Source organism: Muntiacus reevesi, chromosome 4 (assembly GCF_963930625.1).
Source record: "Muntiacus reevesi chromosome 4, mMunRee1.1, whole genome shotgun sequence".
Taxonomy (NCBI): Eukaryota; Metazoa; Chordata; class Mammalia; order Artiodactyla; family Cervidae; genus Muntiacus; species Muntiacus reevesi.
In genome coordinates, this window is record NC_089252.1 from 65,131,580 (window position 1) to 65,158,606 (window position 27,027).

Consider the following 27,027-nt stretch of genomic DNA (forward strand, 5'->3'; position numbering starts at 1 on the left):
GATGTTGAGTGCCACCGGCTGCCCGCGAGCTGCCTGCAGGCCCCGAGGTACCCCAGAGGCCGAGCACAAGGGGCCGGGGCTGCTGGTAGCCACAGAGTCTCCCCTCCTTTCTCATTGTTGTCGAGTTTCTTTTAAATGAAAACAGACTCTTTGGTTTGCAAGTCTAAAGCTGGCAGGAAGACAGATGACTTTTTTTTTTTTACAGTATCAGACACGCGGTTTCCTGTCTCTGTTTAACTTGCTAGCAGATCATCTCAGCCAGCTGGGTCCCCGTGGACCTGTGTGACCTTAATCCTGTCGCTTCCCGCCACCCAGCAGACCCACTCTGGGCGTGGACCACGTGCCTCGCGCGCTCTGTGGACGCGCCTCGGTGTGTGAGGCAGGGAGGGCTTGCACGTGCTGCCTCCTTCCTCTCCAGTCTCTTTGCGTTCCTTCTGCTCCCGCGTGCAGGGACTGGTTCCGTGGGGAAGCGCCGAGTTTCTGCCGGTAAAGCAGCGGCAGGATGCTGGTGCCGGGCAGCCCTGGGTGTGCTGCTGCCGGTGAGCTGTGCCTTCGCCACTCAAAACAGCCAGCTCGCCAGCTGGGCCTTTCGGTTTCATGGAAAACAAAGCAGATTTACTTTCTGGTCTCAATGCAAAAGGAAAAAAATAAGTGTGGACATATGGTGGAGAAAAGTTGTTAGATGAGAAACTTCATATTATGGAAGTTTCAATTATGGATTGAAGTTCCACGTCTCGTTCCAGGGAAAAGAAATCAGTTATTTGAGGTGATGACTCAGTGCTGAAGGAGCCTTGGGTCATGAATGACTTAGAAGCACCCCCCGAATACAGCCCATGTCTGTTCAAGGAGATGATAAAGATCGTACATGCCGGAGGGCGTGGTAACTCAGTCCAGTGTGGAATTAGCGTGTATTTGAAGTGTCTTCCGGCAAAGCAACTGGCTTCTGTAGGTTTTTTTCCATTTTCCCTAAGCAAAGCAGCAAAGTAAACAAAGATGCTTTGAGGCCATGTGTGGTTGCTGGCTCTGAATATTTCTATCCTGGAACCTCACTCTGACGTGAATCACAGCCTAGTGGAATCCACTAAGGACACAGTCTGTCTCGAATCCCAGCCCCTGGATGTGAGAGACCAGTGAGACGCTTGGGCCAGTGGGGCTGGCCTTGTTACAAGTCTCTCCTCTCACAGCCGCCGCCGCGTGTTCTGTAAACAACACACGGATGGGTGACGGCAAGAAGGGTCCAGGAGACTGTTTGCTCCTGTCCAAGCACCCCAGGGTCCCACCAGTGGAAAAACACTGGAGTCAGCTAGCCACTGCGAAACCGACCCTCATTTCCGCCTGTTCTGAACCCCAGAGGCTGTATTTACCTCCAGTTGGACATCTGGCCGACTGGTTTTTTGGAAAACCTTTTCTGATCCTCAAACAACTCTTGCTCGTTGCTAATTATGTAAAATTTCAATGTTCCCAGCAATAATTATGCTTTACAAAAGCTAATATTAACTTTTAAAGAAACAATACATATTTGCTTCTCTACTTTAAAAAATAGATATACACCTCTGTCGTTGGCTGCAGTGTCAGGAACAACGGATCCTACACTTGGTGATTAAAATTCTTTTCATGACTTCTTTTTCTGGGGTCCTATCCTAGTCTCCTGTCAGGCTGAGGTCGTTCTCTGCCTTGGCTACACATTGGAAACACCTGAGAAGCTTTAAAAAACGACTCATTAACTGGGTCTTAGCCCTGGAGTTTCGGACTTAATTGGTCTGAGGCATGGTGTCAGGATTTAAAAAAAAAAAACAAAAAACACAGCTCACCAAGATATTCTAATACGCAGCCAGTGTTGGAAACCACTGAATTCAAGACAGTTTGTTCTGCCAAAGGGATTTATATTTTTCATCCTGTTCCCCAAATAACCTGAAAGAGGATGGTAACAATTAGAGGGGCAGCCACCACAGGAAGTATCCAGATTCAGCCCTTGAGGACAGAAGAGCAGAAAAACAAGCAGGACACACACCTGGGTCAGCCCTTCCCTGGCCGTAGTAGGATTATTTTAGAGGTTATCACGGTGCTCACCACACCCCAGAAGCAAGCTCTTCAGAACGAGGCCAAGGGCCTCCTGGGTGGGCATCTCCGAACTGGTGAAGTGACACATTCCGGGCAGGTTCATCTGCAGCTCGGAGGTGAGAGGGCAGGGGTGGGGGCCGACAACCAGCCAGAGCTGAAGGGAAGGCAGGGGGTGGAGGTGTTTTGGTAACGAGATAGGTGTTGGTAACGTGCACAATTACTATGCCTTTCTAAAGCCTTCTGGCCTCCCTGTTGGAGAGGATAGTGGGGTCACTCCAGCCCGGCTTCTCTACCTTCAGGTTTCCCAAAAACGTGAAGGGCCCTGAGACAGGGTAGACGATAGGGCCCAGACCGTTCTTTTCCAGCCAGGGAACAGAATGAGGGGACTGTAGCAGCAGCGGCACGGGGCTCTACACCAAGCCCAGCATGAGTGAGCGCTCGGAGGACTTGCCCCCGGACACGGGGGTGAGGAGATCCTGCTCCAGAGAGCGCGGGTCAGCCCGTGGAGGAATACGGTCCTGAGACGGGTCCGTGCCGCGGGCAGAGCCTGGCTCCTCGTAGGCGCTGTCTTCTACCGGACGGACGGGCGGCACGAGGCAGGGGCGCTCACGGCGGGGACGGGACCGGGCTCTGCCTGAAACGACCACGTGGGGAACAGCCAGACACACGTCAGACGAGGCCCGTCAGTTCACACGGCTGAGGGCGAATAAGCAGCTTATCAGAAAGCGGGCTTGGCATCTGCTCAGCGGGTTCAGAGGTGAGTTCAGGTCACCCTGAAATTGGGGACTTGGTGAAGAGAGGGACAAGGGGACAGAGCACACGAGCCAGGAGCCGTCTTCACGCCTGGCTAAGGGCGGTGGGAGTCCTGCGCCATCCCGCTCCACACGGTGGAGCTGGGCCTGGTGAAACGTCACAGAAAATCGTGAGGAACGAGAACGATTTCAGAGAACAGATTGCTTGATACTCAAAAAAGGACCCAGCGTATATGGGGTGCCTGCTTCACGCTGGGCGGGCAGATTTTAGGGTCTGATCAATATGAGTGTGATAAAAACGTCTTTTCAGGAGTGACTGAAGAAAATAGAGATGTTGAGCCTGAAAAAGGTGATTTAGGGAAATGGGCTAAATGCCCAGCAACAGCTTGAGAACTCTCATCCCATAGAAGAGGGAATCATTGTGTTGTCTTTTGCTTGAGAGAATAGCAGGAAAGCTGGTAAGTGGACTTACGGGAAGGCCATACTTGATTATAAAGAATATGTTTTAGAATACCCCAGTGTTAAGACTTTCTCCTAAGATGTCTGTTGGGGTGGAGAGTATGGGGTGATTTACAGAGGAGCGGAGGCCGCTGTGGTTGCCTTTGTGACGGGCTTCGTCTGCACCTCTCAGGAGTGTTCTGAAGAGGTGTCATTCTGGAGTAGACTGCCTGAAAGGCCCTTTTCGGGGGAGAGAGGAAGGGAAGAAGTAATATAATGGAGACTGTGGAATGGGATGTGAAGTGGGAGGCAAAAGCTTAGTTTTGAAATATGTACAATTAGAAAACAATCAAATGGGCTTGAGAGAATTCCATCATTTGGGGGAAAAGTATTCTCAAAGTCTGTCTAGAGTGTCAAACAGTGCTGTCCACATGCTGGAAGTTTAATTAAGCCCTGCATGAGCTGCTGGCCTTCTGTCGTGTAATTAAAATGGTTTTTTACTGTTTGGCTGAATTTGTTTACTTTTTCTTGAAATGATGAATCGGGAATTATATCTCTCTCTGCGCTCCCGCTGCAGTATTTCTACTAGAACATTCCCATGGACCATTTTCTCACTGGCTGGCAGAGTATGGTTGTCCTAGGGCTTTGCCAACAAGTCCTATCTGTGGCAGACTTCCAAGGGATGTTCGCTGAGGCAGTGCTTCTCAAACCGCGCTGTGTAAGTGAATCTGATAGAGGACTGTGCCCCATGCAGATTCTGCTGCCGCAGTGTAGCGCAGGGCTGAGATGTCGCGTTTCCCTCCGTCCCCAGGTGGCGCCTGCTGACTTCGCTGGTCTGAGGGAATACCCTGAACAGCTGCATTCCAGGAGGTTCTTTTTGCAGCATGCCATCAGTATTTTTAAAGACGAGAAAATATACAAAATTTTGGAACTCCCAAGTTAGAAAGTATGTATATGTAGTAACTCTCGAATGAGAAAGTATATATGTAGTATGATGGATGAGGATGTTAGGGAGAGATGGGGCAAGAACAGAGGAAAGCTAATAGGATGTGGATGTCGAAGAATAAGGAGACAGTTTGCTTTGCTTCTTAGGAGATCCTGTATATTTTCCTCTAGGGATCCCCATGTGTCTGTGCCCGGCCAGGGCTGCGACTCAGGAATGCTTCCCTTGTATGTTGACTGAACACACTAGAAACTCAGCCAGTAAATGTTTACGGGATGTTGGTACCTTTTGTTCGCTTTCAACATTTTATTTATTGTAACTGGGTCCAACATCACTAGATATGGAAAACTGAGTTTTGCCTCTGGGAAAACAGAATTCAAACCAGATGGCCAAAAAGCACCTGCCTGTCTTCTCTTAGTATAGCCAGACTGACTCCCTCCATAGCCTTCTACTTGTTTTTTTTTTTAATTGATATAGTTGATTTACAGTGTTGTGGGTGTTTGAGGTATGCAGCAAAGTGGCTCAGTTTTATACACACACACACACACACACACACACACACGTATTCTTTCTCAGATTCTTTTCCATTGTAGATTATTACAAGGTATTGAATATAGTTCCCTGTGCTACATGGGTCCTTAGTTGTTTATCTGTTTTATATATAGTATCAATTGTTTGTACCTACTAATCCTATATTCCTGATTTATCCCTCTCCCACACTTTCCCCTCTGGTAACAGTAAGTTTGTTTTTGAAATCTCAGAGTCTGTTTCTGTTTTGTTAATGCGTTCGTTTGTATCAGGTTTTAGATTCTACCTGAAGTGCTATCATATGACACTTGTCTTTCTCCGTCTGACTTATTTCACATAGTTTGATCATCTCCAGGCCCACCCATGTTGCTGCATTATTTCATTCTTTTTCATGGCTGAGTAACGTTCTATTATATGTGTGTAGGCAGCATGTTCTTCTGTGGACGGACATTGTGGTGGCTTCCATGCCTTGGCTGTTGTAAATAGTGCTGCAGTGAACACTGGACAACATATTTCTCCAGATACATGCCTAGGAGTGGGATTGCCGGATTATATGGTAGCTTTGTTTTTAAGAAACCTCCATACTGTTCTCCATAGTAGCTGTTACCAATTTACATTCCCACCAACAGTGTAGGTTGGTTCCCTTTTCTCCCTCTCCAGCATTTATTGTTTGTAGATTTTTTTTGATAATGGCCATTCTGATCAATGGGAGGTGATTTTGATTCATTGTAGTTTTGATTCACTTTTCTTTAATAATTAAAATACTGATCATCTTTTCATGTGCATTTTGGGTATATGTGTCTTCTTTGGAGATATGTCTATTTAGCTCTTGTCATTTCTTTTTTTTTCAGAATTAAAAAAAAAATTATTTAGTTATTTTTGGCTGCGCTGGGTCTTCATTGCTGTTCGGGTTCCTCTCACTGCAGAGAACTGGCTCCAGGACACGTGGGCTTCCGTAGTTGCGGCGTGCTGACTCGGTACTTGTGGCTCTGGGGCTCCAGAGCACAGGCTCTGTAGCTGTGACACAGGCTCAGTTGTTCCACGGGCTGTGGGGTCCTGCTGTGTTAGGCTGAACCTGTAAAGTCTGCATTGGCAGATGGATTTTTTACCTCTGAGCTACCAGGAACAACCCCACCCGCTTTTTTGATTTTTTTTTTTTTTAATATTGAGCTGCATGAGCTCTCTGCATATTTTAGAGATTAATCCCTTATGGGTCGTTTCATTTGCAGACATTTTCTCCCATTCTTTGGGTTGTCTTTTTGTTTTGTTTATGGTTTCTTTTGCTGTGCAGAAGCTTCAGGATCCCAAGGTCTTAACCATCTTCTACCACTCTGCTTCCCCTAAATATACAGAATGATAACTGTCAGTTTGAGCATTACTTTACTAGTGTGTGAGATGTGTGCAATTGCTTGGTAGTTTGAACATTCTTTGGGATTGCCTTTCTTTGGTATTGGAATGAAAACTGACCTTTCCCAGTCCTGTGGCCACTGCTGAGTTTTCCAAATTTGCTGGCATATTGAGTGCAGCACTTTCACAGCATCATCTTTCAGGATTTGAAATAGCTCAACTGGAATTCCATCACCTCCACTAGCTTGGTTTGTAGTGATGCTTTCTAAGGCCCACTTGACTTCACATTCAAGGAAGTCTGGCTCTAGGAGAGTGATCACACCATTGTGATTATCTGGGTCATGAAGATCTTTTTTGTACAGTTCTGTGTATTCTTGCCACCTCTTCTTAATATCTTCTGCTTCTGTTAGGTCCATACCCATCTTTGCTTGAAATGTTCCCTTGGTATCTCTAATTTTCTTGAAGAGATCTCTAGTCTTTCCCATTCTGTTGTTTTCCTCTATTTCTTTACATTGATTGCTGAGGAAGGCTTTCTTATCTCTCCTGGCTTTTCTTTGGAACTCTGCATTCAAATGGGAATATCTTTCCTTTTCTCCTTTGCTTTTCACTTCTCTCCTTTGCTTTTCACTTCTCTCCTTTTCACAGCTGTTTGTAAGGCCTCCTCAGACAAAAATATGTGAACCGTGAACTTCCAGATGTTCAAGCTGGTTTTAGAAAAGGCAGAGGAACCAGAGATCAAATTGCTAACATCTGCTGGATCACCGAAAAAGCAAGAGAGTTCCAGAAAAACATCTATTTCTGCTTTATTGACTATGCCAAAGTCTTTGATTGTGTGGATCACAAGAAACTGTGGAAAATTCTGAAAGAGATGGGAATACCAGATCACCTGACCCACCTCTTGAGAAACCTATATGCAGGTCAGGAAGCAACAGTTAGAACTGGACATGGAACAACAGACTGGTTCCAAATAGGAAAAGGAGTACATCAAGGCTGTATATTGTCACCCTACTTATTTAACTTATATGCAGAGTATATCATGAGAAATGCTGGGCTGGAAGAAGCACAAGCTGGAATCAAGATTGCCGGGAGAAATATCAATAACCTCAGATATGCAAATGACACCACCCTTATGGCAGAAAGTGAAGAGGAACTAAAAAGCCTCTTGATGAAAGTGAAGGAGGAGAGTGAAAAAGTTGGCTTAAAGCTCAACATTCAGAAAACTAAGATCATGGCATCTGGTCCCATCACTTCATGGCAAATAGATGGGGAAACAGTGGAAAAAGTGTCAGACTTTATTGTTTTGGGCTCCCAAATCACTGCAGATGGTGACTGCAGCCATAAAATTAAGACGCTTACTCCTTGAAAGGAAAGTTATGACCAACCTAGATAGCATATTAAAAAGCAGAGACATTGCTTTGCCAACAAAGGTCCGTCTGGTCAAGGCTACAGTTTTTCCAGCAGTCATGTATGGATGTGAGAGTTGGACTGTGAAGAAAGCTGAGTGCCGAAAAATTGATGCTTTTGAACTGTGGTGTTGGAGAAGATTCTTGAGAGTCCCTTGGACTGCAAGGACATCCAGCTGGTCCATCCTAGAGAAGATCAGTCCTGGGTGTTCATTGGAAGGACTGATGCTGAAGCTGAAACTTCAATACTTTGTCCACCTCATGTGAATAGTTGACTTGTTGGAAAAGACCCTGTTGCTGGGAGGGATTGGGGTCAGGAGGAGAGGGGGGCGACAGAGGATGAGATGGCTGGATGGCATCACTGACTCGATGGACATGAGTTTGAGTGAACTCCAGGAGCTGGTGATGGACAGGGAGGCCTGGCGTGCTGCGATTCATGGGGTCGCAAAGAGTCGGACACGACTGAGCAACTGAACTGAACTGGACTGTCAGTTTTTGTTTTGTTTTCTTTCCATGCTGCATGGCTTGTGGGATCTTAATTTGTCAACCAGGGATGCAACCTGGACCCTTGCCAATGAAAGCACAGTGTCCTAATCACTGGACTGCCATTGTAGAATCTACTTTGATTATTCTTAGGGCTTTCTATTGCCTGACAAAATATTATTAGTTTAAGTCTAGGACTTTTTTTTCTAGACTTCTATTGACAATTTTTTCTTTACATTGTCAATAAAGGCAACTTGTAAGTGTGTATTAAGAAAATCATGAAATCAGATTTCAGCTCAATGTAGCATCTGGTTTAGAGCCAAAGAAGGACCATGAAACTACAATACCTTGCTTAGATTGTAAACTTGGAAAGTTCAAGAGAAGTTTCCTTCCAAGGGCTGCAAGGAGTTCAGGATTTGAAATTCAGTTGCTATTGGGCAATGTCCTGCACAAAAAGTGACCTTACCCCAGGCAGCAGACAGCAGGGCAGAGAGATGATTTGGGGATATACAGGAGACTTGGGATAAAAATTCTCAAATAAGCTGTTTTAAGAAAACGTACTTTGTGTTGGTCTCTTTGGAAATAATAGGGTTTTTGGACTGAATGAAGAGCGCTTTTAATATTGTGAGCTTGTCTTCCCGATGCCACATCATCCCTTACATGTAAATTGTAGCATCAGAAAGGCAGCTGCCTGTCAGTGGCTCTGTTCATACCGTAGATGAGCAAGCCCAGTGACATCTGGAGACTAAACAACACTCGCCAGGTGTCAAGGACCAGGTGAGATGAGCCTGTCTGGGTAGACCTTCTCTCCTGGTACGGCATGTTCCACCTTTCTGCCTCCCAGTCCTGGGTGGTTGGGATGTAAGTCATGCTGAGTAGCAATAGCTCTAGTTGGCCTCAGTGCCTGAACAGTTTTTCAAAGGAATGCATTTAAAACATCCCCATTAGAATTAGGTTTGCTGAAGATTGTTGGTATGTATTCCTTATGGAGGCCTTTTGCTTTGTCATATACTTTCTCTGTATCTGCCAAATTGATCATACATTTTTTTTCTCCTTTAAATTATTAGTGTGGTCAGTGATAAGAGTTGTTTTCTTTGCATATTTGTTTTTAATTTAAAACAATACTTTTATAGCTTTGGCTGGATTTGGATTGCTACCATTTTTATTATCGGTGCTTCCCAGGTGGCGCTAGTGGTAAAGAACATGAATGCCAGTGCAGGAGACATAAGAGACAAGGGTTTGATCCCTGGGTCAGGAAGATCCCCTGGAGGAGGGCATGGCAACCAACACCAGTGTTCTTGCCTGGAGAGTCTTGTGGACGAGGAGCATAGCGTCGCAAAGAGTCAGACACAACCATTTATAGTTAGAATTTGTTTTTCAAATCGCAGTATGTGAGTGAGATTGTTCTGTAATTTGCATATATTCTTTTTGTTTTTGGTTGTTCTGTTTTCAGAGAATTAGATACAGTGTGCTTTTCCTGTCTACTGAGTTTGGGTGACACTGAAATGACCTATTCCTTGAAAGCTTGGTGGCTCTTCACTCCATCTGAGATGGTGTGTATTAGGGGCTTTGAGGGGAACATCGTTGCCCCCGTTTTTGGTTACGTTCTTCCCCAGTTTCTACTGGGAAAACGGCACTTTCAGCCAAGCTGAAAGACTTCAACAATGAGCCCTGTGTACCTTTTCCCTTCCTATTCACTGCCTTCCCATTACGGGGTGTGTTCCGGGGGATGGGGGTGAATTACAGTCACGGTTCATTTTCCCCAAAGCAGTGTGGTCATTGCTGATCCAGTCAAGGACCACGCATGGCCTTCAGTCATTTTGATTCTTCCATGTGTCTCTTGTTTTTTGTGACTTTGACTTTAAACAGGTGGGCCATTGATTTCATAGAGGCACATTGCGGGTATATCTGATGATTCCTCACTTGTTTAGACGATGGTCAAACATTTCTATAAGGAGTCCACTGGCATTTTTATTGTAGGAAGTTTAGGGGGTTGACAATTCCGCAAAAAACAAACTCTGGCATATGTATCCAGTCGTTGGTACTAAGAAATTGGACAGTGAATCATGGGCTTTAAAAAAGATTCAAAATTACAGTTATGCTCTAGGAAGATTTTTAACTACTCAATTTCTTTAATGTTTGTAAGATTATTCAAGTTTTTCTTGGCTCACTTTTAGTAAGTTACACATACTAGTTTTCAGGACGTTGACCAGTATTGTTTGAGTTTTCAAACTTACTGGCAAAACATTCTTCAGGCCCTGTGAGTCTTGGCTGTCCTGAGAGTCTGTCTCCTCCGGGCCCCTGTCGGCCCTCTGCTGTGCGTCAGCGTCCCCGAGGTCCGTCTGCTGTGTTGGTCGCTGCAGCAGAGTCCATCCAGAGTGGTGTTATCCCGCCTGTGTCTTTGCTCTCCATTCCTCTGATGTCAGTCTTTCTCTTTACTCTCTTTACTTCTCTTTGACGGTATACACTGGTCCTTTCTCTAAATGTTCATGTTGAACCCACTGTTGGCTGAAGATCCTGGGAGCCACCGTCAAAATCCCTCTCGAGGGACGCTGCCCCTGCAGATGGCCACTGCCTGCCACGCCAGCCCCCACTGTTCACACAGGATCCCCGTGTGTGTCTAGGAAGTGACCTGCCACGCCAGCCTCCAGTGTTCCCACAGGATCCCCGTGAGTGTGCCTAGGAAGTGACCTGCCACGCCAGCCCCCACTGTTCACACAGGATCCCCGTGCGCGTGTCTGGGAAGTGACCTGCCACGCCAGCCTCCACTGTTCACACAGGATCCCCGTGAGTGTGCCTAGGAAGTGACCTGCCACGCCAGCCCCCACTGTTCACACAGGATCCCCGTGAGTGTGTAGGAAGTGACCTGCCACGCCAGCCCCCAGTGTTCACACAGGATCCCCGTGCGCGTGTCTGGGAAGTGACCTGCCACACCAGCCTCCACTGTTCACACAGCATCCCCGTGAGTGTCTAGGAAGTGACCTGCCACGCCAGCCTCCACTGTTCACACAGGATCCCCGTGAGTGTCTAGGAAGTGACCTGCCACGCCAGCCCCCACTGTTCACACAGGATCCCTGTGAGTGTGTAGGAAGTGACCTGCCACGCCAGCCCCCAGTGTTCACACAGGATCCCCGTGAGTGTCTAGGAAGTGACCTGCCACGCCAGCCTCCAGTGTTCACACAGGATCCCCGTGAGTGTGCCTAGGAAGTGACCTGCCACGCCAGCCCCCAGTGTTCACACAGGATCCCCGTGAGTGTCTAGGAAGTGACCTGCCACGCCAGCCTCCAGTGTTCACACAGGATCCCCGTGAGTGCCTAGGAAGTGACCTGCCACGCCAGCCCCCACTGTTCACACAGGATCCCCGTGCGTGTCTAGGAACTGACCTGCCACGCCAGCCCCCACTGTTCACACAGGATCCCCGTGTGTGTGTAGGAAGTGACCTGCCACGCCAGCCTCCACTGTTCACACAGGATCCCCGTGAGTGTGTAGGAAGTGACCTGCCACGCCAGCCTCCAGTGTTCACAAAGGATCCCCGTGTGTGTAGGAAGTGACCTGCCACGCCAGCCTCCAGTGTTCACACAGGATCCCTGTGCGCGTGTCTGGGAAGTGACCTGCCACGCCAGCCTCCAGTGTTCACACAGGATCCCCGTGCGCGTGTCTGGGAAGTGACCTGCCACGCCAGCCTCCACTGTTCACACAACATCCCCGTGAGTGTGTTGGAAGTGACCTGCCACGCAGCCTCCAGTGTTCACACAAGATCCCTGTGAGTGTGTAGGAAGTGACCTGCCACGCCAGCCTCCAGTGTTCACAAAGGATCCCCGTGTGTGTAGGAAGTGACCTGCCACGCCAGCCTCCACTGTTCACACAGGATTCCTGTGAGTGTGTCTAGGAAGTGACCTGCCACGCCAGCCCCCACTGTTCACACAGGATCCCCGTGCGCGTGTCTGGGAAGTGACCTGCCACGCCAGCCTCCACTGTTCACACAGGATCCCTGTGCGCGTGTCTAGGAAGTGACCTGCCACGCCAGCCTCCACTGTTCACACAGGATTCCTGTGCGCGTGTCTAGGAAGTGACCTGCCACGCCAGCCTCCACTGTTCACACAGGATCCCTGTGCGCGTGTCTAGGAAGTGACCTGCCACGCCAGCCTCCAATGTTCACACAGGATTCCTGTGAGTGTGTCTAGGAAGTGACCTGCCACGCCAGCCTCCACTGTTCACACAGGATCCCCGTGTGTGTGTCTAGGAAATGAGACCTGATTCAGATCTAGCAGCATGGCTGCAGGGCTTCAAAATAATCCACATGAAACCAGTGTTTGGCATTTAGTAGGTTCTCAATAAACGAAAGCTGTAGTTTTAAATATCATCATTAACCCAGTGACTTTAGACAGGAAATTCTCCCTTCCCCCCAGCCTATCTCTCCTGCGCACAGCTTCCTTGTTTGGCTCTCGGCCAGTTGCGTATATATCCTGTTGCTTTAGATGAACATGTTGGCGTGTGAAAGTCTCTGTGGTTAGATGTCACTGCCGGCTTCAAGAAGCTCTGTGGTTGTCGTGCAGTGTTCACCGGCGCACCGAGGCGTACAGAGAGCGAGCATCTGTGGCCTTTCTGTTGCTTGGGTCACTTCATGTCTTGGTGCATTTCTGCCCAGACTGTGTCACTGAGTCAGAGGAACCGCAGAGCCAGTTCAAGCAGTGAAGTCAGAGCAGTCTCTCACAGTTAGCTCTGCTGATGTGGTTTTTATCACGATGCACTAAGCAGTCCATATGTGCATTTTACTCTTGACCTTACTTTAATGTCTTTTTCACTATGTGACTTATTTGAAGAAAAAAAAATTATAGAGATTCAGTGTTAAGTTCCTTTTGGCCAAGCAATGATGGATTTGGGCCTCACAGAGGACTTGAAAGAGCTTGGAAATGACCTCTTTTCATTGTGGTGTGTGTGTGTGGGATTAGGCAAGTTTACTTTTAAATTACTCAGGAGGAACCTATATCAAGGAATTTCCCTTTGAGGTTTTCTGCCAGTTTGTATGTTTTTATGGTATACTAACATTTATCTTTGACGTTTGTCCTTAAAAAATATTTATTTATCAAGATTCTGACATTTGCAAATGGCTCTTTATTTGCAGCTCACTTGAGCTCCTGTATGTGGGACACATTTGGTTGGAAATTTGGGGAATTATTAAACAGCCTGTTGGGTCCACTGCTGGGGAGACAGCTTGGTGGTGTGGAGGGAACACGGGCTCCGGAGCCATCAGACCTGTTGGAAACGGGGCCCCCTCAGTTCCTGCCATGCCCACCCCCACGCGCACTCTACCTTTCCTCCTTTCCACCTTCCCTCCCCTTCCCTCTCGTAGCCTCCTCTGTGAACTGGGCAGTGAACAGATCCTGACTTGGCTGCTGGAGCAGTAAAGTGAGATGCTGCTGATACAGTGAGGGACCCAGGACTCAGCTCAGTAAAACCCATGATGGGCTGGTTATCTTCATGGTTCTTCATAGACTTAGTTCAGAGGAGGGTTTCCCATCCTTTTCCACTGCAGAGCTCCCCTCACAAGGGCAGAATCTACCCTTGTCCATGGCGCATACAACACACCACCCGCAGGAGGGTCAGGATCGCTTGTTGGCACCATTTCCTCCCTTACTCAGTTCCTGCAGAAACAGAGGCGTCTGGAAGTTTCTGCTCCAGGAAACCCGGGCAGAAACACCAGCACTCGCCGCCTTCACTCTGCCAGAACTGTCTGGTGCTGTGTGTCCCATGCATGCTGGGACGCCTAGCGAAGCCTGCGGTTCTCTTCACAGTGATGTCTTTAAATGCCTAAAACAGCACACACAGGAATTCAGAGAAAATCCAACATAGAGTCATACAATTAAACCATACAAATGATTTAAGAAATTTGTGATATAGTCATCTTTGCTTCTATAGTAATGGTTTAAGTAACAAGATCTAGCATCAGATGGAACAATCTGAAATGGCTAAATGCTGAATATAAAGGATTCGTTGAGGCCTCTGCAAGAAACGTTAACACAGCATAAAAATATCTGTAGTTTCTCTTGGTGACAAAGTCATGGCATGGCTCATGCTGGGAAATGTGAACTTTTAGTTAAAGATTAGAGAAAATAAAAAGGTGTCATTTTGCCCATTTAAGTTTACAGGCCCACTGAATTCTGTCTCTGGAGCCCCGGCTGAGAACCACATCTGTGTGCACCTGGGAGACACCCCCTCCTTTGTAGGAACCCTGAATTCTGTGTGGTCACTGTTGTCCCTTGTTGCAACAAGGGAGTGTAAAGTGAACCTCAGGTTCTGAGCACTGGTTACTTGAGTGTCCAAGAAATAGTTCATGGAGAGTACTGATCTTTGATCTCGGGTGTCCTCGGCCTGCGACAGCTTGGAGCGGGCTTGGGTTCCCATTCAGAGGTTGGGGCTGGCTCGCAGCAGTGAAAGCACTAGGCCAGTGGTCAGTGGCAAGGGCCCTGGCCCTTCGGCTCTGCAGAAAAGAACTTCCACAAAGATGAACGTAGTGAAGCAAGTAAAGTGTTTTATTAGCAGGAAAAAGAGTACAGTGTGTGTGGATAGACACACAGGCAGACTCAGAGGGAGAGTCCCTGAGTCGCTTCCTCATGGCAGTTTAAATCACTTATATGGGGCATTTTTTTCCGGTTTTCCTTTGACCAGTCATTTTGATTTGCTTGGTTCACAGTCCATATTTTGTATATCTCAGGATCCTCCCAAGTGTGCGCATACATCTCTTGGCCAAGATGGATCCTGCCGAAGAGGCCTCTGGGTAGACCATCCCATGACATTGCTCCCTCTTTGGCCTGCAGGGAGCTTTTCTGTGCGTGTGTGGTCGGGGAGGGATCCTGACTTCCAGAATGAGAAGTATGTGGTCTGAGCAGGGCCCAGCCTTCTCCCTTAATTGTCCTGCTATTCTTGTCTTGGAGTTTTAGTCAATAGAGAATGAATTTCCAGTTGCTTTATCCTGGTGGGGGGCCCATCTGCCTCCTCCCTCAGTACCAGTAGTTCAACAATTATATCTTGAGTTCCCTACATGCTCTGTCCTGTGATGATGGGTTCTGAAAGAAGAAAGCAAAAAGGTTTAAAGTTCTTCCTGTGTAAGACTTCTGATTCCCAGACAGGAGAGAGATGCACAGTTGCAGGAACACTGCTCAACTCTGATTCTTCGTTAAGAACCGAGGCGAGCAGTCTACACACCCAAATGTGCCCCTTTGGACGCCCCGGGATCACTGAGTGGACGCCTGAAGTCACTTAGGCCAGCCCCAGGTGAAGACAGCCACTTCCTCAAATTGAGAGCTTGTATAAAGGCATTCTTAACTGGCTCCCAGTGATGTGAAGTTTAGAAACAGTGTGGCATGGGGTTAAGAGCAGGCGTCTCTAATCAGAGTTTGAGAATGTACAGAATGGGGTTTATAATAATAGCAGTATCTATCTCATAGGGTTCTCTGTCAATTAAATATAAATATTATATAAAACTCTTGGCACACAGAGAAGTATATAATTTGTGTTCCGTTTACTCTTCTATGTGTAATTGGGGGTTGGCAGGAAGAAATACGTCCTGCTGGTCCCTGAGTAAAGGAGAAGCTAACTTGTACCTGCTGTACCCTCAGCTGCTGGTTTTTCTAGGAGCAACTCAGGGGTTAACTCTGAGAGGGTGTGGGTGGCTTCTGTTTAGATAAAGCCACATCCCAGAGCTTCCTTTCAGCCTGATTTGCTATTGTTAGGGTTTTTCACCACCTCTTTGAAGTTTCAAGACTGACAGATGTTAATAGATAATTCCCTCCCCACCAAATTTTTATGTGTAGGTTTTCAAAAAGAAATCACAGGAAATTTGAGGGGAAGGTAGCAGTTTGGTTTCTGATATTGAAAGGGGGATTTCTAGAGTCTTCTTTAATCAGTAAATTTCAGATTTCTGTTTCTGTGTTTCCTTTAACCTGAAAAAGTCTAGAAATCAGCAAGGAATACTGTTTTTCATAAATGGACAGGAATTGAAAAAATTATCAGTGATACATGAACAGTTCATTTGGATGTTTTACCCCCTTTAATGAATTGGACACACAGCTAAATAATTATGCAATTAATATTTAGAACTTATTCACTGAGTTGTTTTCACAAACATAAAAGAATATTCACATTGGAGCAACGTGATGTCTCTTCAGATCACCAGTGCCTTGCGGGTTGTTAAAATAGCACCAGGAGAAGGGGGGTGAGCAGACGTTCTCTGTAAAGGGCCAGGTAGTAGATGTTTTAGGGCCAGATGTGCTCTCTGAGGTGTGAACTACTTAGAGTCTTTTTTTTTTTTTAATTTAAACAGCCCTTCACAAATGGAAAAGTCGTCCCTCTTGAGGCTGAACAGGAGCAGCCCCTGTGCCCTGGGGCCACAGGTTGCTGACCCCTGTGAACAGTGTGGGGAACGGGAGGGAGCTTTTAAAACTGAAGCCTCGTTGGTTTACAGCGTGGTGCTAATTTCTGCCGTGCAGCAATTAACTCAGTTATACATGTATGTATGTACATTCCAATATGTATATAAAGGAATATATATATACACATATGCATTCCCTTTTTCATATTCTTTTCCATTATGGTTTATCATAGGCTATTGAATATAGTTTCCTGTGCTAAATAGTAGGACTTGGTTATTTATCCATCTTATACATACTAGTTTGCATCTACTAACCCCAAACTCCCAATCCATCCCTCCCCCAACCCCCTCCCCCGGGCACGCACAAGTCTGTTTGTTATGTCTGTGATTCTGTTTGCTTCATAGATAAGTTCATTTATGTCATATTTTAGATTCCATATGTAAGTGATAACATATGGTATTTGTCTTTCTGTGACTTGACTTAGTGTGATAATCTCTAGCTTCATCCATGTTGCTGCAAAAATGGAATTTTGTTCTTCTTTATGGCTGAGTCGTATTCTGTTGTCTACATGTACCACATCCTCTTTGTCCAAGAAGGGAGGGATGTTGCCTCGTTAGGCATTCATCCAGCTTCTACAGGAAACATTTGCTGAGCATCTAAGTGCCCTGCGCCAGCTGCTTAGTAGAGTGGTGATCAGTACCTCTAGACTTACCCCTGTAGAGCTTATTTTTTCATGGGAGGAACAAGCAGAGAATCAAACACATTTATTTATAAGACATCTTATATTGTTACAGACAGGTGTCCACTTGAAAACATTGTCATTGGATAGTCCAGATAGTAGAGGTGGAGTTACAGGAGAGGAATGTTATTTTCTGCAGCATCTGCTGCGGTATCTTATGCTGATACTGCGTCAGTATCATTCTGTCTGTCCCCTCAGTCTTAATCTCGAGGCTCATTCTCTGCTGGGTAACAGGGACCCTCCATATCTCTACAGGAGTTTCTATTTCTCCTGTAGTTCAGTCTTTTCCTGCAACCGTTCTATCCTATCACACTTCAGCCTGTAGCCCCACCTACCCTGTGTTCCATGCAGCCTGCCAGTGTGAGTAAGAACTTAGGTTTTCAAGAGTCAATCACCAAAGTTTTCCTTGTTCCTGTTTTTTAAAATTTTATTGAAGTATAGTTGATTTACAATGTTAATTCCGTATAGCAAAGTGACTCTGTTATATATACATATATATGTGTGTGTATTCTTTTTCCTACTATTTTCGATTATGGTTTGACACAGGATATTGAACATACTTCCCTGTGCTACAGTAGGAGTTTATCCATCCCGTGTATGACAGTTTGCATCTGCTTAGCCCAGACTCGCGTTGCATCCCTCTCCCATCCCTTCTTGGTAACCATCAGGTTGTGTCTGTGTCTGTGAGTCTGTTTCTGTTTTGTAGATAGGTTCATCTGTGCCATATTGTAGATTCCACATATAAGTGATATTATATGATATTTGTCTTCGCTTAGTATGGTAATCTCTAGGTCCATCCATGTATCTGACAGTGGCATTTTTTCATTCTTATGGCGGAGTAATAGTCCATGGTATGTGTACATCTTTATCCATTCATCTGTTGATGGACATTTAGGTTGTTTGTATATCCTGGCTATTGTGAATAGCGTCAACAAAGCATTTTTAAGGGCCAGTGAGGAGGGCCTTGTTCTCAACTTGTAATCAGCTTGTTCTCAATTCTCTGATTGGTTGATGGTGAATTTTGATTTCCAAGCTAAGTTTTGAGGGAAGAGTAAAACATTGACTAGATGGCCAGATGGACAAGCACACCCAAGCATCCATGCCTGGAATAAAAACTTACCCTTCCGTGTCCATAAAAACTGTGCTGATGGGAAAACCCACAGTGCCTGGGGTGTGGACCGCTTCTCCCAGGGCACACCTGCTGACCCGCTCCTTCTCTTTGTCTCCCCTTCAGAGTACACCAGCAGTAACCCCGACTTGCTGTTGGTCATTTTCCAAGTGACGGGCGTCAGCCTCCTGCCACCGCTGGGCATCGCCATCGCAGTCATCGTCACTTTCTACTGCTACCGCGTCCACCGGCAGCAGAAGCTGAGCCCGGCCTGGGACTCGGGCAAGCCGCGCAAGCTGATGGAGTTCAGCGAGCACCTGGCCATCATCCTGGAGGACGACCGCTCCGACATCAGCTCCACCTGCGCCAACAACATCAACCACAACACGGAGCTGCTGCCCATCGAGCTGGACACCCTGGTGGGTAAGGGGCGCTTCGCCGAGGTCTACAAGGCCAAGCTGAGGCAGAACACGTCTGAGCAGTTCGAGACGGTGGCCGTCAAGATCTTCCCCTACGAGGAGTACGCCTCCTGGAAGACGGAGAAGGACATCTTCTCGGACATCAACCTCAAGCACGAGAACGTCCTGCAGTTCCTGACGGCCGAGGAGCGCAAGACGGAGGTGGGCAAGCAGTACTGGCTCATCACGGCCTTCCACGCCAAGGGCAACCTGCAGGAGTACCTGACGCGCCACGTCATCAGCTGGGAGGACCTGCGCCGGCTGGGCGGCTCGCTGGCCCGCGGCATCGCGCACCTGCACAGCGACCACACGCTGTGCGGCCGGCCCAAGATGCCCATCGTGCACCGCGACCTCAAGAGCTCCAACATCCTGGTCAAGGGCGACCTCACCTGCTGCCTCTGCGACTTCGGGCTCTCCCTGAGGCTGGACCCCACACTGTCTGTGGACGACCTGGCCAACAGCGGGCAGGTAGGGCGGCCCTGCCCCTCGCTGCTGGCGCCCCTCCCGCTTGCGCTCCGTCCGCCCTGCACTCCGGCCTCGTCCAGGGGATCCACGCAGCCCGGGAAGTGCCTGCTCTCCTGCCAGGGCGCCTCCGCCAGCCAACAGCCCTTCTCTCCCTGGTGCTCAGACCCTTCCCAATCCAGGACAGCCACTCTCTCCTTGAGGCAGTCCTCATTTCTCGTCCAGTTAGACACTTTTTTCTTTGCTTCAAGCACTGCTAGTATCTCTTTTTCCTTAGGGTTGTGCTCAGCCTCTTTCTGCTCTGTACTTTTAGTCCTTATATTGCTTCTTTTCTTTTCTTTTTTTTTTTTTTTTACTGTTTTAGAAGGCAGTCTCCTTGAAGTCCAAATCTACATACATTTGGTCACATCCAAAACAAGGCCTTGAACATGCAAAGAGACCTATAAGTATCTATAGAGTGAGTGATGGACTGGGTGAAGGGAGAGTTCTTCTTTTGAAACATCTCACAGATTAAAATGGAAACTCTTTTGGCTAAGGAGTTATTAGAAACTAACTAACATAACAATTGGGCTTCCCAGGTGGCACTAGTGGTAAAGAACCCACCTGTCAATGCAGGAGACATAAGAGACTCGGGTTCAGTCCCTGGGTCGGGAAGATCCCCTGGAGGGGGAAATGGCAACTCACTGCAGTATTCTTGCCTGGAGAATCCCATGGACAGAGCAGCCTGGGGGGCTTCAGTCCATGGGGTTGCAGGAGTCAGAAACGACTGGAGCAACTTAGCACGCACACACACAGCATTACTGTCATCCTTTATAAAAGATGGGCCCCATGTTTCACACACCAGAAGCTTGGCTGTGACTGGGAGTAAAGTCTTGGGAGCACCGTTGCCTCCTCTGACCAGGCTGAGCGTTGTGCTTTTGGAGCATCTCGTCACTGCTCAGGCAGCCCTCCAGATGTAGGCATGCACATCCAGTGAGGAGCTCAGCACGCTGAACTCGGACAAATCAATGTGCCAGAGTGACCAGTCGTGAAGTAACTTATTAAAAAGAAAATTTTCTTCTAATGCATGACAATAAAAAGCATTATTTGGGGGTAATATTATCAACTCATTTGACATTCCCCTGGATCCTTGGGAAGGTAGGACTTTGCAGTTATTTAGTCAATCTATACAAGCTGCATTATCACTCACTCAAATGATTTTTTTCCTTAGAAATATTTTTTTCTTTTTTCCTATGTATCACACTGTTTTCATACTGTCAGATAAAAATCACACAGCTTGCCTATCAAAGTTATAAAATGACCAGTTTTGAGCTTGTAATGGAAACACTTTCATACAATTCCACTTAGCAGAGCTTTTATGCAATTGTATGACACCCTCTGCACATTAGAATGTGCCGTGGGGTGAACAAAGAAGATGAACGGAACCCTCAGGGGACAAAAAGAATCCAGGCAATTATTATTTTCACCTCATATCTTGGAGTTTCAAGAATGAAAAGGTACTTAATTTGGAAAAGCGCTGACAGTGTCAGTCACCAGTGTGGTCTCAGGTTCTCTGCAAGGACGTTACTGCTCATGTGGTTTGATGGTCTTGTGTCCTGAGCCTAGGCACAGCAGCTCTGGGCTTTGCCTTTCCTTACTTTGGCATTTGTCCTTCATGTTCTTTCAAGGTTTTTCAGGGAGAGACAACCTGTTTTTTAAAAAATTACATAAGCTCTACCTTTCTGTGCAGGTCTCGTTATCTTAAACAGCACCATGCTTTTTAAAGATGCACTGACTACTCAGTAGGGGCCGAGCGTCAGCTGTTTGAAAGCAGACCTGCAGCGGGAGTCGATGACGGGCTGTGTGTGTTCTTCTTCAGGTGGGAACGGCGAGGTACATGGCTCCAGAGGTCCTCGAGTCCAGGATGAATCTGGAGAATGTCGAGTCCTTCAAGCAGACGGACGTCTACTCCATGGCTCTGGTGCTCTGGGAGATGACATCTCGCTGCAACGCAGTGGGAGGTAGGCGTGGACCACCATCCTGGGCACCTTCAGACGATGTGCTCATTGCTTCAGCACGAGTGCAGGGATAGAAGAGCTGTTTGAGATCTGGTAGGACATAGATATTCCAGCATGATGTGGGATCACTCATTGTGCTATAAAGTCTTGGTTCTGTAGCTGAAAGCCAGGTTCAGAGCATAAAGCATTTTATCTCCTTTCCTGAAGTATGTAATTACTTTTCCCCGGACCCATCTCTCCAGTGGTATCTACAAATCTGGCAAGAGAGGAACACTAATAATATTTATAAGAATTCATTTCTGCTTATCAAACAAGAACCATGATTCAGAAAATTATCTGATTTTTTTCTTTTTTTGGTATTTTAAGGTTTTTCAGAATTATAAGGTCCAGAAAATAGATTTGACTCAAAACTTACTTTTATGGACATAACTTTCCTTTGCTGGACAAAACAAGCAGAATGGTTTGACGGGTTTGTTTAGGTTTTGAAAAATCTAGAGAAGACAGATTATTGAGGAATGCAGCATTCTTCAGCGGTATGGGGATGTCATATTTAGAGAGCTCTGTCCCCTTATCTTCCTAGAGATGGGAATGGCTGATGTCTACATCACTCCATCCTTTTCTGAGCCTCCTCTCAGTGGTTACCGTCAGGATCTGAGGTCTCAGCTTAGAAGTTATATATCCTAACCTGGTCCTGGCTGGATGCTAAGTCAAGCCAAGCTCACTCCAATTTTATGTTTAACGCTTTGTTTCATAGTAGTTTTAGACTGACAGAATCACTGTGTGAGTAGTACAGGGAGTGCCCATATGCTCCTCACCCGGCTTCCCTCCCTTAACATCTTACCTAAACCAAGCACAGCTGTGAAAGACGGGACACTGACATCGGTACCACACATTTCATTAATCTCTAGGACTGACTTGTACTTCCAAGTCCCCAGAATCGGGGAGCAGGAGTCACTCCAGGAGTCCACATTACCTTAGGGTCCAGGCCACCTCAGTCTCCGTCAACGTGTGATGGTCACTCAGTCTGTTTCTTTCATGACCTTGGCAAGAATTCAGACCAGCTCTTTTACAGACAGCCTCTCACTGTGGGTTTCTCTGATGTCTTCTCATGGTTACAATGGGATTGTGCATTTCCAGGCAGGAATACCACAGAAATGATGTGTCCTCGGTGTTGCATGTGGCTGGCACGCCAGCGTGCTGTCCAGTCTTATCACATGGTGAGGGTGGCTCCAGCCTTCTCCCTGTGAAGATACTACCTTTTCCATTTATAATGAATACATATCTTGTGGGAAGCCACTATGACCTGTTTCTACTAAACACCTGTTTAATATGGAGACTAGACCTGTTTTTTAATAATAATTTTACCTGCTGATTTTTAGGGTCAATTAATAGCTCTTACAGACAATAATTATTACTGTAATGTTTGCTTAATGGTGATTTTCTATTTTTCTTATCCCTTCTACATTTATTCATAGATGCCCAGGAAATATCTGTCCTTTCTCTCACCAGCCCCTGTTATTTACTCATTTCACTCTGTGTTTACATGAGCATGGGTTGTGGGCATTTTACTCCATGGATATTTAACGCCATCAGTATTTGTTCTGTCACGTGGGTCAGCTCTGGTCACTGGGCCAGACTCCCCAGTGTGTTGCTCCAGGTGGGTTAGGTTGTCGCATTGCTGGCCCTGGTCACTCCTCCTGCTGCGAACTGCTTTAGCTGACTCTCCAGGACGGGCTAGGCTGGGAGCCTTGCTGTCTCATCACCCATATCCCTGGGTCCCTGCACAGGACATAGCACTTCCTGTCTGGCTAACCAGGTTATTTTCCGGTTTTCTGCATGTGATGTCTTCCCCCACAGTATTTCCAAAAGTAACTGAATTTTCCCTTGCACAGTGAAATTTGTTTAACCAAGTTTCAGTCACTGAGAATCATTTTCTGCTTGAAGCTTTGACAGTTCCAAAATGAATCCTTAGACCGGAGCAGTGTGAATTGTTTAAGAGGAGACAATGCTGCTGGCACTGTCAGAATAAATTCACCTAGACTTTGGTGTCTCTCTTATCCTTTCAAAAAGGCTCATCATTCTCTAAGCACATGCTGGAGACTGTCTCTGTCGTCCCCTCTGTTAGTGGCACCAGCTTCTCAAGGCCTGATCTCAGCTCCCTGCTTCCGTAGTTATCAATGACTGAAGCCCTTTCCTGTTGATATTTGCTGAGTGTGGAAGAATTCTGGCTAGTGGGGAAGAACCAACTTCACCAGTTTTTACAAGATCTAAAAATGGATACAGTATAAACAAGTTTTCCCAAGGAAGGAACAGGGTCCTATTTGTTCAGTAAGCCTCATAACTTTAGGATAAGAACAGACGGCTTTGGGGAACCGGAAAAGAAGCCATCCCAGTTCTCATTTTGTTTGATCTTAAGCCCACAGTACTGTTTCTCCTATCAGGCTGCAAAAATCAAAGTAATTTGTCTGTCCTCACTTTGGTCCAGCAGACAGCCCTTCTCTTGACTTAAGTGTGTGAACTCATGTGTTAATAATGCCTTTCTTTTGCCTACTTTTAAAAGTATTATTATTTTCTGTTTTGTTTTTTTTTTTTTTTTTGCATGCATGTGTGTCTCAAAACCTGTAAAGGCAGATTTTCAGCCTAATCTTAATTTCAAAGACTTTTATATTTAAAGAGCTTCTTAGAAGGTAAGGTTAGGGCCTTCTAAGGGGAGTTAGGATGTGTCACTGCTTCCCTGTTGTACAAACGCAGATTTCCGTGAAGAAGCTTGCTGTCCACTGATGAAGCAGGCTTTATCCCCCCTCTCCTTTTTAAAAATTTGCACTTTCAGACACATTTCTTTCTTTACACATAAAACAGGTAATACCACTCTAGTGGATCTTAGGCTTTAATTTATACAGAGGGCAGGATATAAAAGGCCTTCCTGAAGCTTAAACTTCTTTGTATAACTTGAAATACAACATAAGAAATTACTATGTTTTTTCATGGACAGTCTCATTTCAGAAACGGAAATGTGGAAAATGCTTACTTCAGTGTGGTGAGTTATAGATTGATATTTTATTTCACAAAATAGGTCCACTGATATTCCCTCCCAGTTATTCAGAGGAGCTGGACATCTGACTGAATGAAGCAGGAGCCTAGGCGTCAAGGGACTGTCTTGCAGGGGAGACTGTGAAATTCCAGCTTCCCTGCCTGGAGAACAGGACTCCATTCTGTTCTCAGGGCTGAGCCCAAACTTCTGGCCTGGGTGCCCAGGCGCTGCCTGCTTTTTTCTGCGTTCACCACAGGACTTAGCGCTGGGCTTTGGCTTGTGCTGTCTGTCAGACCTGGAGCACTGAAGGAGACTTTTTTTTGTGCTGTCTGTCAGACCTGGAGCACTGAGGAGACTTTTTTGCAGGCGAGGCAGGGTACACCAGACTGAGTGCCCAGGTCGGCTAAAGATAGGGTGACATCAGGGTCAGGCAAAGAGGGTTAGATCAGCGCTTCCAGGAGCAGTGAGCCTCAGAAGTGTCTTCTCTGTGCAGGCAGCACAGAGGGAACATGAGCAAGAGAAAGCATGACACTGGAGAAGCTGCATTCTTCTTAGGTGAGAACGTGCAGACGTAGTAAGAGCATCCTCTGGAAGTCAGCTGGTCCACCTCCCTTACCACAAGATTCCACCTAGGAGCTCAAGACATGGATTGTCATAAGTGAAGAAGGTGGTCGAAAATGAAAGGCTTTCTGGTGGAAGTAGGTTTGGTCCAGATGAAGAAGGCAACCAAGAAATGACAGCTACCATTACATAAGCAATAGCATTATGGAACAATTCATACCATTTACCAAGGATTCTTTGAAGGATGTGCTGTTCCTAGCCCCATTTTACAGGTGGGTAAACTGAGGCTTCACACGGTAGGATAGTGGAGACAGAAATCAAAAGCCCTGTTGTCTGACTCTGGTCCACAGGCCCTAACTGGCCTACTCCAGGATTGGTAGCTTAGTCAGTCTGGCAGCTAGGATTACCATTATTGTGGAAGGGGTAGTCAGTCCTGCTCTGTGTATAATGGCCTTTGGCCTGAAGCCTTTCTGAAAGCACCTGGCAAGAAAGTCACACACTTTGGGAACATTCAGTGATGGCCTCACTGCAGAATGTTTCCAGTGGTGGACTTTCTGAGTCTGTTAATGGAATGCCAAAGCTGTTAAATGCTATAGCATGTGTGACTCACATGTCTCCGTGCCTTGAAGTCTGAGATAGCTTCTTTATCCTTTTTCTCTGAAGATGTATCTATTCATTATTTCTTTCACCTAACCTGTATTTTTTGAGTACCTTCTGTGTGGCAGGCATTATTCAAAATGGTAAGGGTGCAGAGACTCTCAGGAGATGGCAGAGTAGAAGCTAGTGAGCTTCCCCGCTTCTCACAAAAACACCAAAAGTCACAACTACCTGTTAAAAGCCATCAGCAAAAAAGGAATGGTGGAACCTACCGAAAAAGATATCATAGGTCCAAAGACAAAGAACCCATAACAAGACAGTAAGACGGGTGCAGCTGCGATAAAATCAAATCCAATACCTGCTGGGTGGGAAACCCACACATTGGAAAGTAATTATATTGCGGAGGTTCTGCCACAGGAATGAAAGTTCTGAGCCTCACATCAGGCTCCCCAGCCTGGGGGTCTGTCAGTGGGAGGAGAAGCCTCCAGAACATCTGACTTTCAAGGTCAGCAGGGTTTGATTGCAGAACTGGGGAAAACAGAAACTCCACTCTTAAGAGGGCACTCGTAGAGTCCTGTGCACACCAAGACGCAGGGGAAAAGGCAGTCAACTCATAAGAGCCTGCTGGTATTAGAGGGTCTCCTGCAAGGTTGGGGGACAGCTGTGACTTCCTGTGGGGACAAAGACACTGGTGGCAGTAGTTCTGGGGAGTTCTCACTGCTGTGAGCCCTCCTAAAGGCCATCATTTTTTTTCACCATGACCTGGCCCCACACAACAGCCTATAGACTCTAATTCTGGGATGTCACAGGCTAACCAACCAAAATGGTGGGAACACAGCCTCACCCATTAGCAGATAAGCTGCCTAAAAACTTCCTGAGCCTGTGACTGCCCAATAAACACACCCCTTGACACAGCTCTGCCCACCAGAGGGACAAGAACCAGTTTCATGCACGGGTGGGAAGAAGCCAAGCCTGCCCACCAGGATGCCAGCACGAACGTCTGATACCAGCCTGATCCACCAGGGGGCAGACCACAGGAGCAAGAAGACCTACAGCCCTGCAGCCTGTGCAGCACAAACTGCAACCATAGAAAGTTAGACCAAAATGAAATGGCAGAAGAATATGTCTGAGATGAAGAAACAAGATAAAACCCCAGATGACCAGCTAAATGAAATGGAGATAGGCAAACTACCCTAAAAAGAATTCAGAGTAATAACAGTAAAGATTATCCAAGATCTCAAAGAAACAATGCAGGCACATATAGAAAAGATGCAAGAAATGCTTTAAAAAGAGCTAGAAGATCTAAAGAACAAACAAGCATAGATGATCAATAAAATAACTTAAATGAAAAATACATTCAAATGAATAGAATAAATGAGGCAGAAGAATGGATAAATGAGTTGGAATACACAATTGTGGAAATCACTGCCATAGAACAGAATATAAAGAAGAGAATGAAAAGAAATGAAGAGAGTTTGAGAGACCTCAGGAGCAACATTAAATGCACCAACATTTTCATCACAGGGCCCCACAAGAAGAGAGAGAAAGGACCTGAGAAAATATTTGAAGAGATAGCAGCTGAAAAATTCTGACATGGGAAAGGAAACAATCATCCATGTCCAGAAAGCTCAGAGAGTCCCAGGTAGGATAAACACAAGGAGGAATACTCAAGACTCACAATAATCCAACTGACAAAAATTAAAGACAAAGAAAATATTAACAGCAACAAGGAAAAATCAACAAATAG

General features: G+C 46.4%; 2 protein-coding genes across 2 annotated transcripts in view; one reads left to right on the top strand and one right to left on the bottom strand.

The window, feature by feature from the left end:
- Window positions 1-27,027, top strand: part of TGFBR2 (transforming growth factor beta receptor 2) — an 89,426-nt gene that overhangs the window by 46,159 nt on the left and 16,240 nt on the right. The window contains exons 4-5 of the mRNA XM_065932919.1: window positions 18,301-19,100; window positions 20,953-21,094. Coding sequence (XP_065788991.1) covers window positions 18,301-19,100; window positions 20,953-21,094 — 942 coding nt within the window. The remainder of the gene's footprint in view (window positions 1-18,300; window positions 19,101-20,952; window positions 21,095-27,027) is intronic.
- GADL1 (glutamate decarboxylase like 1) overlaps window positions 14,578-27,027 on the bottom strand; it is a 230,813-nt gene continuing 218,363 nt past the window's right edge. Inside the window, exon 15 of the mRNA XM_065932922.1 lies at window positions 14,578-15,022. Coding sequence (XP_065788994.1) covers window positions 14,978-15,022 — 45 coding nt within the window. The 3' untranslated portion in view covers window positions 14,578-14,977. The remainder of the gene's footprint in view (window positions 15,023-27,027) is intronic.